Raw genomic sequence first — 16633 nt, forward strand, 5'->3', positions numbered from 1 at the left:
AGATATACTGCTGCAGTTTACCTAGGCTTCTTCGACAGCACTTTTCAAACCCTCAACCTCTACCACCTAGGACAAAGACAGTGGATGCATAGGAACATCACCACCTTTCTGTTGCCCTTCAAGCCACACATTATTATCTGAAACTGCATCACCATTCATTTACTCTTACTGAGTCAGAATCATGCAATTTCCTTCTTGCCAGCACCATGGGTGTACCTATAACACATGGACTGCAGTGTTCATGAAGGCAGCTCATCACCACATCCTTGAAGGCAGTTAGGAATGGGCAATAAATACTGGCATAGCCAGTGGCACCTGCACCCTGTGAACGGATAAATTTTTTGAAAAAATTTCCATTCCAGGAATTGAGCACAAAAACGTATATGGGATGTGGACATTGCTGGCTGGGCCATCACTTATAGCCCATTCCTAATTGCGGTTGAACTGAGTGATTTGCTAGGTCATTTCAGAAGTCAGTTAAGAATCAACCACATTGCTGTGGACCTGGAGTCATACGTAGGTCAGACCAGGTAAAGATGGAGCTCAATTTTTCTGTTTTGCAGGTAGGGGATGAGCGCTATAGCAGGCACCATGCAAGCTGGCTAAAAAGGTCTAAACCTGGAAAATTGTATGAGTAGCTCAGAGACAGTAAAGAGCTATTTGCTTTCACAGAAGTGGCTAAACTGGGGTGTTATTGGTTGGTCTTTTGAAAAATAACTCCAGAAAGCTACACCAACAGGGCTGTTGTAACCAAGGGAACCAGAGTTCATAGAAGGGTGGTTGCTAATGATAATCACTCCTGTGAATCTCTGAGGTGAAAGCTGTTGTTGGATAGGACTCCTAACCTAACCTGCGTGACTAAAGAACAATATATTTTGGAATTATGTGGCTACATATGCCATAAAGAGGAATATTCATGGCTATGCAATATGTATATTTGCTATATCAAGTATTTAAGGTGAAATTAATCTTTTTATTTGAAACATTATTTTCCCGTTATTTAATGTTTAATTTGCATTGGTTTTGAATCATGTCAAAGTAAAAAGTTACAAAATGTGAAATCTTGTTGGTAATTTCTTCATGGGGGAAGGGGTCATTCTGTACATTTGATTATCTTGATTTCTGGTTTCTCTGCGGTGATCAAAACAATACCTAAATTGTACGTTGCTTCCTGAAGCTTCAGTTGCTGCAACAATGGTGAAGAGACTAGAGCAAACTACCACCCTCAGACTCTTACCTGGACTTCTGCTGTGGGGATTTGAGGGACTGAAGTGAGTTAATGTTTTCCTGCGGATGGGAGAGAGATGCCTGCCTCTCAAACCAAGCAGGTATGGATGGAAGTGGCTGAGGAGCAAGATTCTGGTCCTTTCAACCAAGAAGTTCAGGGAGGGCAAGGAAGATGACTGGCATCCCACTTCCAGGTACCAAACTCCACACTGACTTTCCCAGCATTCTTCTGCATGGCACTCAGGCAACTCATTTATTTCTCCCTAGGCACTTCCTCACAGCTGAATGGCCAATACTTACAATCTCCCTCATTTCTCACTCATGCCTCACAGCTACTCTTTACAGTTTGTGTCAGTCCTCTCTCAGTTCACTATCTGCTTCTCACACATGTGATTTCTTGCTTTCTCAGGAGAAGAGTGCACCAGAAAGAACAGAGAACCAGGCTAATGGCCCTTGAATGATAGCCACCATTCTGGCCACTGGCAGTGCATGTTCACCTGGTCTGCTGTGATGGACATGTCATTCCAAGAAGTTGTGATGTTAATAATCTTCCAAGAATGTCTCAGTCTCCTGCGGCATTGGTGTTCAGACAAGTCAAGAGAGCTGATCCTCTGCTTGTAGACCCTGTTTTGGGTTCTTGCCTCATTCCAGCCAGATTTGTGTCCATTGTCGGTCTGAGTACCTGAAGAGAAGGCAAATGGTGCTGCTACTGGTATCTTTTTGCTGCTGGAGTCGATGGTGTTCCTACCACTGCTCTTGTTGTTCCTGATCAAAGGTCCCAGATAGAACTGCATAAGCTCTGACGTCCTCAGGCTTTATACCAATGTTTTACTGTTCTCATGTGCCTTGTCTTAATAAATGAACCAACAATGTATTTACTCAACCTCTTGTGAGTGATTGATGCCTTGTGTCTTGGATAGTAACCAAGCACCAGGTTTTATATTGTTATAATAACACAACAGGAAAATGTGTTTGTAACACGACTAAGCAGGTTAATTATCAACCTCCAAATCCTTCCAATATACCTATGGCAGTCAGTAAGAAAGGAAGAGCTTCTTGGTCAGCCAAAACCATGTGATAGCTGCCGCACAAAAGCCTCCCTACATTTAAAGACTCCAAGCGCAGGTTCTTGCCACAGATGTACTGTGTGACAAGCAGTTTCCTCACTTAGGACTATCAAAGACTGTTTTTATTGCCCCTGGCCTGCAGCATGACAAAGAGTGGTGACATAGAGGAGACAAACAGATTGAGGAAGGAGAAAGAGGAGAAGGAGAAGGGCTTTCAACAGAAGGCCATATTCAGCGAGGGTCTTAACCTTAGCAAGGAACAGTGTATCTGACATTTCTGTTTCACTAAGGAGGTGCTCACGGAAGTCTGCCATCTTTTGTAGGCAGACTTACAGTCTCAATGAAGGATGTAAGTGGCATTGCTAGGAGCTGTAAAGGTGACCATAGCCATGAGCTTTGCACTGAGAACTTCCAGGCGAGAAATAGTGACATACCAACATGTCACAGTTTACCATCTAAAATATGGCTGCATTTCTGAAAATTGCAACTTTAAGTGAGTCTTCTTAACTGAAGAAAAATATTCCCATTCGAATCAATGTTGTGTCTAGGGTTTTTTTAGGACCTTATCAGAAAAAATGAAACAGTTGTACCCTATAAATTGAAATCTGTTACATTGTTAAATTCTTATATTGATAAATGAAATCCCTTCTAAAACAAATTACACTTAAAAATATAAAAGAAAAATGTAACTTTCTACTTAGTCATAATCTCTTATAATCTAACCCATGGCGGTCCCGTAATGTTTTGAATCATTATGTTGAATCTGCATTACGGTCTTAAGTGCAGTACGTTTTATCTAACTGCGTAAGATGGTCCAGATATGGTCCAACTAGGTCTTTGTATATGGCGGCGTCAAAACCCCGTTCTCTTTATAAATTAGCCCTCTGATTATTAAAGCTCTTTGATTATCTTTTTGTACCTATAAAACGGCAGATACTTCCAATCAGTTTACTTACTCGAAAGTTTTACCCAGGTGCCATTATTTGCAAGATGGATAAAAGACAAACAGAAATAAAAGGTTCAATAAGTTTATTAATAATAATACTCTTAACCCTTAAATTATCACACAAAACAAGATGATACCCCAGATTCAAAGATAGTTTGGTTAAACTGCAGGCCCGATTCTCTGAGTCCCTCTGGCCCATCGTCAAGAAGATGAGTCTCGATGGCAGCTTCTTCCTTTCTTCTCTGGTCAGTCTTTCGGATGGTCAAGGTCACCTCCCTCGTCAAGTCTTTGCTGCTGGCGTGTCTGAGATGCTGTACCTTTATCCCCCTCCCTCCCTACCTTTCCAGAAACTTATTTGGCTTCCGCCCAATGAGGTCTCGGGAGGGGGTCCAGTGGGTTCCTTGATGTCTGCCTGACAGGACACTGGGGCTCACCGCAGGTGTCCATCTCCATGGTGTTTCTTGTATGTAACCTGTTGCCATATAAGGTAACCGCAGGAACTCTAGGAGACAGAAAGTCTGGCCCAATCTGGGCTTCTAACAGTAGACTGGTGCATTTCAATGGGGTACAATGATCTCCTGCTGGTCTCAGTGCGATGACGTTTGTTGGGTGATTGATGGGACAGGCCCAGACATGTTTCTGTGTCTTTGTATATTTGACCTTAGTCAAGTCTGGCCTGCATTTGATTTTAATATGCCCAATTCTTTAATTTAGGATATCCAGTTTAATTGGCCTTAAAACTAGGCCCTTAGTATATTGCCACAATCTTTTGTACCTGACTGCCACATTTTAGTAATTTCTGTACATGGAACCCTAAATCTTTTGCCCTGGACTTCACAATCATTGGAAATAATTTCTTCCACTCAGTTAATCAGACTATGTCTTGCTTTCATTTTATGCTTCCATGTATGCTATTTACCATACCGCCAACTTTTATGTTGTCAGTAAACTTCGATATATGGGTTCCTATTGTATCATCTAATTCATTAATAATTGTTGAAGTCCCATCATCGGTCCTTTTCAGATGGCACAAGAAACTTCCTTAAAATTAGAGTACATATCCATTATCCCTACTCTGTGCCTTGTATCGGCTAATCAGTCTCCTAACCAGGTCAATCGTACGCCTTCAATTCCGTGAGCTATTTCCTCAAACAATCCAATTAGGTTTGTTTGACATGACCTATCCATTACAAATCCATGTTGACTTTAATCAGCTCAAATTTCCCTGACCTTAATTATAGATTCAAATAACTTCCACACAACAGATAATAGACTAGTAGTCGAGAATTTCTTGATTTATCTCTCACGTTTCTTAAATAATGGAGTTACATTTGTAATTTTTCAGTTTAAAGGGACATTTCCTGAATCAAGGGAGCTTTGGAAGATTACGGTTATAGAACCTGCTATTTCACCAGCTTTTAAAACCTTATGGTGGAAACAACAGCCTCCATGGATTTGTCAGTCGATATTGTTAATTTTACTTAGAGTTTAGAATGAGAAGACATTAGATGTGAGATTAAATATAGTACTTACAGTAAGAAAGCTTTTAAATCAATATTTGTGGTATCATAGAATAGATTAATAGTGATTGAGGCAACAATGATGTTAACATGTAGGTTAGCTAGGCAGCTGCAGTCCAGGGGAACAGACCAGGAACATTGGATTAGGACTGTGATGATAAAGCACCATGAAGCTGAAGTTTTGTATATTCTAATTTTTGTGTAATATTTTTCTTAAATTTTTTTCTGGACAAGATTGAAAAATAGTTACCCAGAATTCCTGATGCTCCCTACACATTAATGAAGAATATATAGCACAACAGGCCATTTGGCTCAGCTAGTTTCTTTGGTGTTTATACTCCACAAAAGTTTCCTCCCATTTCAGCTGCCTCATCCCAGCCTTTCAGTACTTTTTCCATTCGTGGGATCTGCATATTGCTGACTGGGTCAGCATTTGTTGCCATCTCTAATTGCCTTTAAACTGAGTGGCTTTCTAGGTGATTTCAGAGCATTTAAAATCAGCCATATTGTTGTGTATCTGGAGGTACTTATAGAGCAGAAAAGTAAGGACAGCAGATTTCCCAAAGGACATTAGTGAGCCAGATGGGTTTTTACAATAATTGACAATAGTTTAATGATCGTCATTAGACTTTTAATTCTGAATTTTTATTGAATTCAGATCTCACCACGTACTGTGGTGGGATTCAAATCCGGATCCCCAGAGCATTACCCTGTATCACTAGTCCAGTAAGAAGTCTCACAACACCAGGTTAAAGTCCAACAGGTTTATTTGGTAGCAAAAGCCACGAGCTTTCAAAGCACTGCTCCTTCATCAGGTGAATGGGATTTCAGTTCACAAACAGGGCATATAAAGACACAAACTCAATTTACAAAATAATGGTTGGAATGCAAATTCTACAGGTAATCAAGTCTTAAACGTACAGGCAGCATGAGTGGAGAGTGGGTTGAGCACAGGACTTGGTGGTGTGAGACTCCTTACGGTGTTTACGCCAGTCCAACGCCAGCATATCCACATCATGACAAGTCCAGTAACAATATCACAATGTCACTGTCTCTCCTCCAATAAAATATCTTTCTATTCCTTTTTCTCTAATTTACCTAACTAGTTTTCTTTGGTAAGCATCTAAGCTGCAAGCTAGTGGTAATGTGTTCCACTGGTTAACCACTTTCTGAGTGAAGAGATTTCCCCTTTACCTCCTGATTTGATTCATGTATAATTGTCCCATGAATTTACCGTGAACGGAAAAAACATTTCCTCCACGTTGATCCTTTCCAAACATTCATAAACTGAAAGACCCCTAGATCTTCTCTTTTCTAAAGAAAAATACCCAATTTTCTCAATAACAGTAATCTCTCAGCCTGCTTCCCTTGTACGTCTTTTTTGGACTTGCTCCAATGTCTCTACGTTTTTTTTATAGTATGGAGACCAGAACTGTGCATTATACTCTTGATGTATTAATCACAGTCCCTATTAGTAAGGTGAAATTTAAGGTATTGGTGGATGAACTTTTGTATGTAAGCTATGATTGACTTGATCCAAACAAAAACATGCAATTGCGTAGCATCTTAAGCGTTGTAAAACATTGACCTGCAGAAGCAGAGTCAGACTAGTGTACCAACATCCAAGCTTTAATGCTTGGCATGGTGGCACTGTGGTTAGTGACATAGTGGCACAATGGTTAGCACTGCAGCCTCACAGCTCCAGAGACCTGGGTTCATTCCTGGCTTGGGTCACTATCTGTGTGGAGTTTGCATGTTCTCCCCATGTCTGCGTGGGTTTCCTCCAGGTGCACCGGTTTCCTCCCACAGTCCAAAGATGTGCAGGTTAGGTGCATTGGCCATACCAAATTGCCCCTTAATGCCCCAGGATGCATCGGTTAGAGGGATTAACAGGGTAAATATGTGACATTACAGGGATAAGGCCTGGGTGGGATTGTGGTTGGTGCAGATTCGATGGGCCGAATGACCTCCTTCTACACTATAGGGGTTCTATAATTCTACTGTACTATGATTCAGTCTAACAAATTACTGAATTTCCCAGATATCAAAGTTAACAGGTTAAAAAAAAACATGGATATTTCATCCTGATGTTACCACTAAAAATTATGATACTAAACATTTTGGCAAGAATATTTAAGTGTTGGGACATTATTGGTACATGAATTCCCATTGCTAATCTAATTAATTTCTATACAGAAGAATTTATGCAACATTTTAGTCCGGTTAATAGTGTAGGAAGCTGGAGAACGTTATGTGCTTTCTCAGGTTTAGCTCTATTGTATCAGAAAATGTGAGCAGAGAACAAAAAGTTTAATGTGCAGAACTCACCCTTGACATTTAAGTGTAGGCGAGAGGTTACAGGATCTTAAGAGCACTGACAGCATGAATAGAAGACTAAGTGAGCCAAAAGAAAATGGAGAAAAAATGTTGCGTTTAGCTCTCTGAGACATGAAATAAATTTTCAGCAGTGACTTGGCAAATTTGACAAATAAAACTAAAAATTGAACACTGAATTTAGCTCACTATGGACACTGTCCAGACATTAAAAAATGTGGTCAGGTGGCTTGTTTGCTCCAAATTATTGCCTTTTTTGTTACTGTAACCTGTGTATAGTTACTAGTGCCTTAATTGAGCAGGATCACATGGAAATTGAGTTTGACGATTCGATGCACGAAAAATGATCATAGAAACTCTACAGTGCAAAGAGGCCATCTGGCCCATCGAGTCTGCACCGACCACAATCCCACCCAGGCCCTATCCCCATATCCCTACACATTTACCCGCTAATCCATCTAACCTACGCATCTCACGACACTAAGGGGCAATTTTAGCATGGCCAATCAACCTAACCTGCATATCTTTGGACTGTGGGAGGAAACCGGAGCACCCGGAGGAAATCCACGCAGACAGGAGGAGAAAGTGCAAACTCCACACAGACATTGACCCAAGCCAGGAATCAAACCCAGGTCCCTGGAGCTGTGAATCAGCAGTGCTGACCATTGTGTTACTGTGCCTCCCACAACCACTGTGCTACTGTGCCGCCCACACTGTCCATGGTATTAATTCATCAACATGGTACTGACCAGTTATCAGTTTTCCTGATTAAACCTATTGCTAGCTGAATAATAAACCACAATGCTAATTGATCCTTCAGTGGAGCAATTGTAATGCCTCAGAATTGGATTATGTAGTTCTCAATTGATAGGGAAGGCAGCAACAACTATAAATTGCTGTGGATAATATATTTCTGTGTTGTTCATTATAAATGCACAAAATAACTTTCCCAAACAGCAAAGCTATATGTTGAAAAGAAATTACAGGCCCAGAAATATTGCTTTGTACCTGACTGTTCAAAGGTTAAAATGTATTTATTAGTCACAAGTAAGGCTTACATTAACACTGCAATTAAGATACTGTGAACTTCACCTAGTCGCCACAGTCTGGCGCTTATTCACACCAATGCATCTCATCAGCACATCATTCAGACTGTGGGAGGAAACTGGAGCAGCCAGAGGAAGCCCACGCAGACATGGGCAGAATGTACAAACTCCACACAGACAGTGACGGAAGCCGGGAATCGAACCCAGGTCCCTGGCGCTATGAAGCAGCAGTGCTAACCACTGTATCACCGAGTGGCCAATAAACCAATCTTGATTCTCCTCCTGATGTTACTCTTTGTTAATATTGTTGTTTTGTGTATATTGAAATCAAATGTAAAATCAAGTGAGTAGATTCCATTTCTATTTCAATATTACTTTGCCCAGTAGAATTATATATGACACTGGATCAAAAATCTAGTGGTTTAGCTGCAACTTTATGCATATTTTATCTCTATATTTGGATAGGGTAAAATGTGAAGAAAATTGGTTTTTTTTAAGTAAATGTCTTAAATCACCAAGAACACCATATAGCAATCAAAAATTTTAACTAATTTATGAGTTAACGTCAAAACAGAATTAATTTTGCTTGAGGCAGGTTTGATTATTTAATTGTCTAACATTTGAGGGGAAAGCAAATAGCCAATCTGATGTGCCCTCCACAATACAATATTGATTCCTTATTAGTTATTAGTCAGTTTTTGCTCTGCAACAGACTTTAGCTATTTTGTTTCTTAAGATGTTTGCTACTTTGAATTTACAAATTGAAAATATAAAGTCACACATCAGAGGACAGCACGAAGGCAGAGTGGTTGGCACTGCTGCCTCAGCACCAGGGACCGGGATTTGGGTGACGATATGAAGTTTACATGTTCTCCCCATGTCTACGTGGATTTCCTCCCGGGTGCTCCGATTTCCACCCATAGTCCAAAGATATGCAGGTTAGGTGGCTTGGCCATGGTAAATTGCCCCTGGGTGTCCCAAGATGTGTAGATTAGATAGATTAGCCATGGTAAATGTGTGGGGTTACGGGCATAGGGTGGAGAAGGGAACCGGGTGATGTAATCTGTCAGAGAGTCGGTGCAGACTCTATGGGCCACATGACCTCCCTTCTGCATTGTAGGGCTTCTGTGATATTGTGATTGCTGAAAATCAATGCATTTAAATCATGTGGCGCAATCTATGTTGTTATGTTTTGAAACAGTTTACAGGTTTTCAGAATCTCGTAAACCATATATCCTCAGTAAATCTTTGGACTAAACAATCATAATTAGATCCCAGCATGTAATTCTTATCAATTTATTTAAATGTTATTTTTAGCTTGCTAACCTAATACTGTTGCAAGCATTGAAAAAAGGTTTACTTATGCAAAAATATTAAACTTTGCTTTTAATTGTTTTTCTCAGACGATCAACTACCTATCCCTACTCGGAAGCCCAAATGTATAGCCAGAACACAGGAGGAACATACTTTGACTCCCAGGGAAACTCTGCCCAGGTGACAACAGTGGTCTCGTCCCACAACATGGTGGGCACTGGCGGCATTCCAATGGGTGTAACAGGCGGTCAGATAATCAGCAGCTCAGGGGGTGCCTATCTTATAGGCGGATCAATGGAGGGAGCCAATCACCCAGTCAGCCACACAACACGTGCTTCTCCAGCCACAGTAAGTACTTGCAGAATATAATGCATTACACTTTGATCTGCTGCAAATTTTAATTCGGTTTATATTAATTGTATTGTTTTACATATAAAACTTTATGAATTGAGGATCAAGACTGAGTTATCCAGAAACAGGTGTAATGTGTAATGAAATTTTTTTTATTTACTTTATTCCAATCCAATCAAGTCAAATTAAAGCCAATTCAGAGTCCCAACAAGTTGGGACATTCCCGATCCAAGCTGACAAGACAGGGCTCTATCTTGGGCTTGATCTGCATGATCCAAGCTGATTGGAGTAGGTATAGCTCCTCCTCCAAGGCTGGATCTAATTTGCATCTCAGCCAAAAGGCTGAGATGCCGCTTTAAAAAATTGCTTCAAATGAAGCTGAAATGTAACCTAATGACTTCAACCAAATGCAGCATGTCGATACTACACTTGATCTTAGCCAAAAGGCCGAGACAGTGAGCCAAGGCCGCCAATTGAAGCTGGGCCTCCCTTAAAATTTTACTGATAGACCTGGACAGAAAAAAATTATTTGATTCTTGACCTGACTTGAATTATATTTATTCATCAAGCTCCACACTACTTTTTAATTACGTTTATACGTAAAGTTACATCTCTGGAGCATATTCAGATTCAAAACTAAACTGCTATATAATTATACCATATATATTTTTAATCTATTTGTGTTTTGCAAAAAAAGATAAAAATGTATAGTTTCCAAGATTTACTTGACACCCACTACTCTGCAGCTCATTGGTGCATATTTTGGTAACATGGTATAAAGGGATGTAAATCCAATAGCACAGGCCTGCCATTGCGACCTGGATACAGGAGCAGTCTCTACACCAAATACGTAAACTTGGGACTGTGGGACTTACGGAAGGGAAAACAATCATCGGATCTGCAAGGCAGCCAAGCGGATGCCGCAAATGTCTTCAGGAGCGTTTGTTCCACATCGCGTTCCAGGGTGTTTTTGTAAGAAAGTAATTAATTAATTAGTTGTCTCACTGGTGGTCATGGGGGAGGTGGGGGGAGAGAATGAAGAATGCTGGATTGGAGGAGACCTGTAACCTGCCCAATTCATTACAAGTGAATTCTCAAAATGGGTACTTTAAAGTGCGTTAGACCTCTGATTTATATTTTACATATCTGCTGGAGACATCTAAACACACTTAGCAATGGGATCAACGCTGCATATATTGGTCACAGAAAACTGGAGCAAAGCATACCAATTTCAAGCTCCAAACTACTTTTTAATTACATTTATCCATACTGTTGCATCTCTGAGGGGTTATTCATGTTCAAAAATAAAATGCTACATAATTGTAGGGTTTATTCCTTGCTGGGATAATATTCCAGGCTAGTTAGCATTTTGCAGTGACGATACAAGTCAAATTTCATCTAATAGCCATATAGTAATGCTCAATTATTATCTTCCTGGACAGTTTTGATTAGCAGTTTTGAGAGCTGCACCATTGTTGGGTTTATTTAGTGGGCCATATCTGGCACGTGGGATGCATGGAGGACTGGAGCCAATGATGTACCTATATCCTCCAACGGTTGATAGAGATTGTGTGTGTGTGTGTGTGTGTGTGTGTGTGTGTGTGTGTGTGTGTGTGTGTGTGTGTGTGTGTGTACGAACAAATGCAGCAAAGGTAAGGGCAGCCCAAAGACTCATCACATTTGATTGGTTGCGAAATGGAATGAGATTGAGCGGAGGGCTGGGAATAGCAAGTGCAGGATGGGGATAAGGGGAATGGTAGGAATGGGGTAGGGATGGTGTGATAGTTGGGGTGGTTTAGGAGGGCTGGTTGAAATGATGTAATTGGTTAAGTGTGAAATATGACGGGGACAATTATTTGATTGCACAAAATGTGAATGTTCACTAGATTTGAATGCAAACTTAAACTCTCAGAAAAATCAGTTGTTTTGTTGCTAAGAAGCCTGAACCCTAAACGTGGACTATATTATGGAACAGCATTGGTAGTTAGGAAGCTGTTTTGTTCAATAACAGATGATGCAATTATAATGATTATATACAGGCAGGTTTCAAGAAAATAGAAGGCTTTATTTTGGTGGAGTCAGAAAGGCGCCGAGGACCTTTTTTAAAAGGCAAGTGGGACCTGAATGCAGATGTTTCACCCTCATTTACAGCAGATCCTATTTTTGCTGACGGGGTAACGGGACAGGGCATGATTTGGGGAAAACCAAATTCAACAGGGCCACTTGAATTCAGTGTGGAGTTCAAACCACTCTATTTTGCCTGTTGCAACAGCCTTAATCCACAGTGTGCGAGTCACAAATTGATGGAGAAGGCATAAATTATCTTGAATGGTCGATAAGGGGAGGGAGGGGAAATTTTCTTATCCCACCTGCCACAGGAATGATATTGAGCGGAGGTGGACCATGCAAAGGTCCGTTGACCTCAGGCAGGATTTTCCAGTTTTGGGGAGAGGATGGCCTAAGTCTGTAACTGTTAGGATCTGAATTTTGTTTTAAATCTTCCACTCTTCAACTTAAACATAATGGCTTGCGACCATTAGATAGTGTTTTTAAAAAGCCCTCTGATGGGCTGCAGTGATTGACAGGTGCAAGTTAGGGGAAAAAGTGTCTAGATATGTAATTGTAATAGAGATCTTTGTTGACATTTCCCAATGGATATTATTGTGTCGTTATATAAGTTTGTTCACAGGCATTAACTACTTAAGATTTAAAACCTTTTAGTGGGTTTTCACAATCAAATGTGTAGGAGTGAGAGTTCTATTAGGCAGTTAAGTTTACTTTCTCTGATCTCCACATGGCTCCTAAGGTTTGCCCATGGTGGATATTGGATCAGTAGCTGTTGAATTGGCATGGCATATATGAGGAGCTACGGGTGAGAGATGAGATGGTCTCAGAAAACAGAGGCAGGTCTTCCTGTCAGCCTGTGCCTGCTTCCCTGGAGTAAAAACATTCATTACTGGGCATTTTTTATCGAGGCAGGTCTAGAGAGTTGTCCAGCTCAATTTTCCAGCTCAAGCTAGCCATCTGGGTAACCAAAATTCAGCCCATAGTGTTCCCACCTTGAATAATATTGAGCCCATCAGATGTAAATCTTGGTTTCCAACTCGGAGGAAAACAGCTCCCAAATATTCTTTCATATTTTAAGAATAGAAATAAGTCCCAAGGCCAGACTCTTGGTAATATTTGTACTTAATTGCATTATGGGTGCAATTATGAGAATACTGGGCATGCAGATCTGACTTGATCAACCATTATCATTTAAAGAATATAATGTTTGGAAGAACCAAGGGTAAGGAAATGAGAGGCAGAACTCCAAGATTAAACTGAAGTCCCAAAAGAATTTTTAAGTTTTGAACTTGAACAAAACATACATGAGCATTAATGGCTAAATTGGTACATTGAAGAAATAAGCTAATGATTCTACCTTCAACCTTCAAGCTTCTACCTTCAAGTCAATCCAAAGGACTGGGCCAGCTTAGCCTTTTGTTTTACAGTGGCTGCCACTTCAAAGAGGCAATCCCTTGCTATCAATTCCATAGTTGGACTTCTCTCTTTAGAGAATGACTTGGTCCTATGCAGTTCCCTAGAATGCCCTGTTTTCCCCCCTCAAAGTATAGAACTGAGTTCTCTGGCTAAACACAGATTGGATGTTTGTAACTTCCAGGTCACCTTCTCTTAGATTTGCATTTTTGTACAATAAAAGGCCCTAAACTCACTAGTTTTCCGTTTAGAATATAGCTCCACCCTAAACAATTTTCTCCTTTGCTACCTCACAGCTTTCTTGCATTTATAAGCCTCTCAGCTATGTCAAAAGTTAAAGCATTATTTGCAAAACGCACCCAAACATACATAACCAAACCAAAAGCAAACAAGCCCAATTCAATTTAAACTGAAACCAAAGCTCTACGTTTTTAAACAGTAACATAAACCCCCACAGAGAAAATTATGACGATTGGTAGGGCTGTTTTTATATATCAATAGCTTCATGTAGCTTTTTCCAAAGTGAGAACTTCTGATTTTATGAAAGTCTTTTATAAAAGAATAACCAGAAATCCTGTATTTAAAGTTTGACTGCAGATCTCTACTTTTTTAATGTGAATTTTATAGCACGGTGGTTAACATTGCTGCTTTACAGCGTCAGGGACCCGGGTTCGATTTCTGACTTGGGTCACTGTCTGTGTGGAGGTTGCATGATCTCCCCATATCTGCGTGGGTTTCCTCTGGATGCACTGGTTTCCCCTCACATTCAGAAAGATGTGGTGGTTAGGTGCATTGACCTAAATAAGCGCTGGACTGTGGCAAATTTCACAGTAACTTCATTGCATTAATGTAACCTTTACTTGTGACTAATACACACATTTTAACATTCTTTTTTACTGGTGATTAAATTCCACAACCCTGTCCCTTATTGCTCTCTGAGATCAAGAGATTGAAGGAGATATAACCACTCACATATCGATTACATTACGTATGTATTTATCTTTTATTCTCTCATTGAGAAAACACTGCATGATGGTATAAAAGATGTATTGCTTAAGTTATAGATCTAATATTTAAGAAGTACTGGTAATAAGAGTCATGGAGGATGGTGAGGTTGCAAAGTTAGGGTTTCCTGCTTTCAGGGATGGGAATCCTTGAATTTGGCAGCACTGTCGTGAGACTGCTGGGTTTTGACAGCTTGAAGGGATGGTTGGTTTGTCATCATGGTGAAGAAAGAACCCAAGATTTGGCAGAAAAGAGTGAAATTTTGGGTTTGGCTTATTCATGGTGTCTACCAAGAGTGAGGGCAGCCTTAAAACAGCAGAGGTAGATTCGGCAGTACTGTTTTTAACAATGAAGAAAACTCTGTAAATTTTAAGGTTGGAGTTTGTGTTTCGTTCTTGGAAGTCATTATCTCTGCCTCCTCATTTATCTGTATTTGGCAAATGTGAGCATACTTACATGTTCTAACTTTCAGCGAAACATTTTAATTCAACCATGAAAACTGGGCACTGCTGCAAAAACCAGCATTTATTGGCCATCCCTTCAGAAGGTGGTGATGTGCAAACTTCTTAAATCACTGCAGTCTTGTGCTGGTGGTGCTCCCACAATACTGTTAGGGTGAGAATTCCAAGATTTTAACCCAATGATGAATGAATTATCTTACATTTATGCCCATGTTAAAATGGAGAACCTGGAATTGATGGTATTTCTATGAACCTGATTTGATTTGATTTATTTTTGTCACGTGTATTAGTACATAGTGAAAATTATTGCTTCTTGCACTGGATATAGACAAAGCATACCATTCACAGAGAAGGAAAGGAGAGAGTGCGGAATGTAGTCTTACAGTCATAACAAGGGTGTAGAGAAAGATCAGCTTAATGTTAAGTAGGTCCATTCAAAAGTCTGATAGCAGTAGGGAAGAAACTGTTCTTAAGTTGTTCTTGGGTGGTGAAGGTTGTGGATTTGGGTGTAACTCCCACAGAAGAATTGGCAAGTTGCTGCATTTTATCCTGCAGCCTGAGAGGCTAGTGAAGGATGTGCATGTTTAAACAGGTGGATGAAGTTGCTGATCAAGTGAAGTGCTTTGTCCTAGATAGTTCCTTGAGGGTTGTTCTGGTTGCATTAATCCAGACAAGGGCACGGTATTAGAAACATAGAAACTGAAGCAGAAGTAGGCCATTCAGCCCTTCAAGGCTGCTTCATCATTCATTTTGATCATGGCTGATCATCACATTCAATATCCTGACACCCCCCTCCCCCCCCCACCCCACCTAATATCCTTTGATCCTGTCAGTCCCAGTCCTGAGTTATGCCTTGTAGATGGTGAAAAGCCTATGAAGAATAAAGCAGTGAGTCTTTCCATGCAGAATACTCAGCTCCTGATTTGTTCTGCGTCACCACAGCGTTTGTGCAACTGATGGCCAATTGAGTTTTCTGGTCAATGGTGACCACCACCCACCCCGTACAAACCATCCCCCTCCCCTGAATGTTTAGGGTGGTTTAGTAATGTTACACCCATTGAACTCCAAAAGGCAGTGGACAAACTCACTCTTGTTGTAAATAGCCATTGTCTGAATCTTGTCTTGATGTAGAGGACAGTCACCCCAAAATTTTCATTTCCTTGAATTACACGTGTTCTGCAAATGATTTAGGACCAGCCAATGAAATGGTAATCTTGTGAATAATTAATGTGCCAATTGTTTCTATATAAATGTTGGTTAAATCGACGTTGCTACGCATATGTCAACAAAAAATCATGTGTACCAAATCACAAAAATGAAAATCTTACACCATTTCTAAAAAGCTGAAAATCGTTGCCCGGATCAACAGAGGTGCTTTATGTGTGGCTTAAAGATGAAGAGAAGTTGCAAAGGAAAGGACGTAATGCAAACAATAAACCTCCCAACAAGACCATTACACATTGTACACCCAGCAGAGAACCAGGGGCCCATCCGTATCTAGTCCTCTTATTCAAGCTCAGGCCAAGATATTTTACTACCAAATGAACAGAAATGTCTATGCCTGAATTGAGATTGGAAAAAATGATAGGCAGAATTCAAGAAACAACATGGCACTTCACAAGTTACCAAAAGAGAACAACAATCTGCAATCCAGTGTGTCATAATATCACTTTCTTCTGAATTAAAGGAGATTTTACATGAAGAAGTAACAGGTGCACAACTGCTACGAAGCAGCCCTATACCACATAAAGTTAACAAAAAGGACACTAGGAACAACAAATTACACTAACAAAACATTCCAAAATAAGAAGCTAAAGGCAAAGCTTCATGAAATCCTCCTTTGCTGCAACAAAACTAGTCTGCAAAATGCAACTCTGTATGT

The 16633-nt window shown here is 40.3% G+C and overlaps 1 protein-coding gene, 1 long non-coding RNA gene and 1 pseudogene across 6 annotated transcripts in view; 2 read left to right on the top strand and 1 right to left on the bottom strand.

Moving 5' to 3' along the window:
• rfx3 (regulatory factor X, 3 (influences HLA class II expression)) overlaps positions 1–16633 on the top strand; it is a 337954-nt gene that overhangs the window by 186201 nt on the left and 135120 nt on the right. For all 5 annotated transcript variants that reach the window (XM_080188698.1, XM_080188699.1, XM_080188700.1 and 2 more), the window contains one exon: positions 9544–9802. In XM_080188698.1, coding sequence (XP_080044824.1) covers positions 9544–9802 — 259 coding nt within the window. The remainder of the gene's footprint in view (positions 1–9543; positions 9803–16633) is intronic.
• LOC145342997 (uncharacterized) lies at positions 1076–2101 on the top strand. Its single transcript, XR_013886673.1, has 2 exons — positions 1076–1421; positions 1637–2101. It is a non-coding gene; the product is annotated as an uncharacterized LOC145342997 (long non-coding RNA).
• Positions 10123–10265, bottom strand: LOC145343622 (U2 spliceosomal RNA; annotated as a pseudogene).

The sequence above is a fragment of the Carcharhinus amblyrhynchos genome, chromosome 5 (genome assembly GCF_965287045.1).
Source record: "Carcharhinus amblyrhynchos chromosome 5, sCarAmb.v2.hapA, whole genome shotgun sequence".
NCBI lineage: Eukaryota > Metazoa > Chordata > Chondrichthyes > Carcharhiniformes > Carcharhinidae > Carcharhinus > Carcharhinus amblyrhynchos.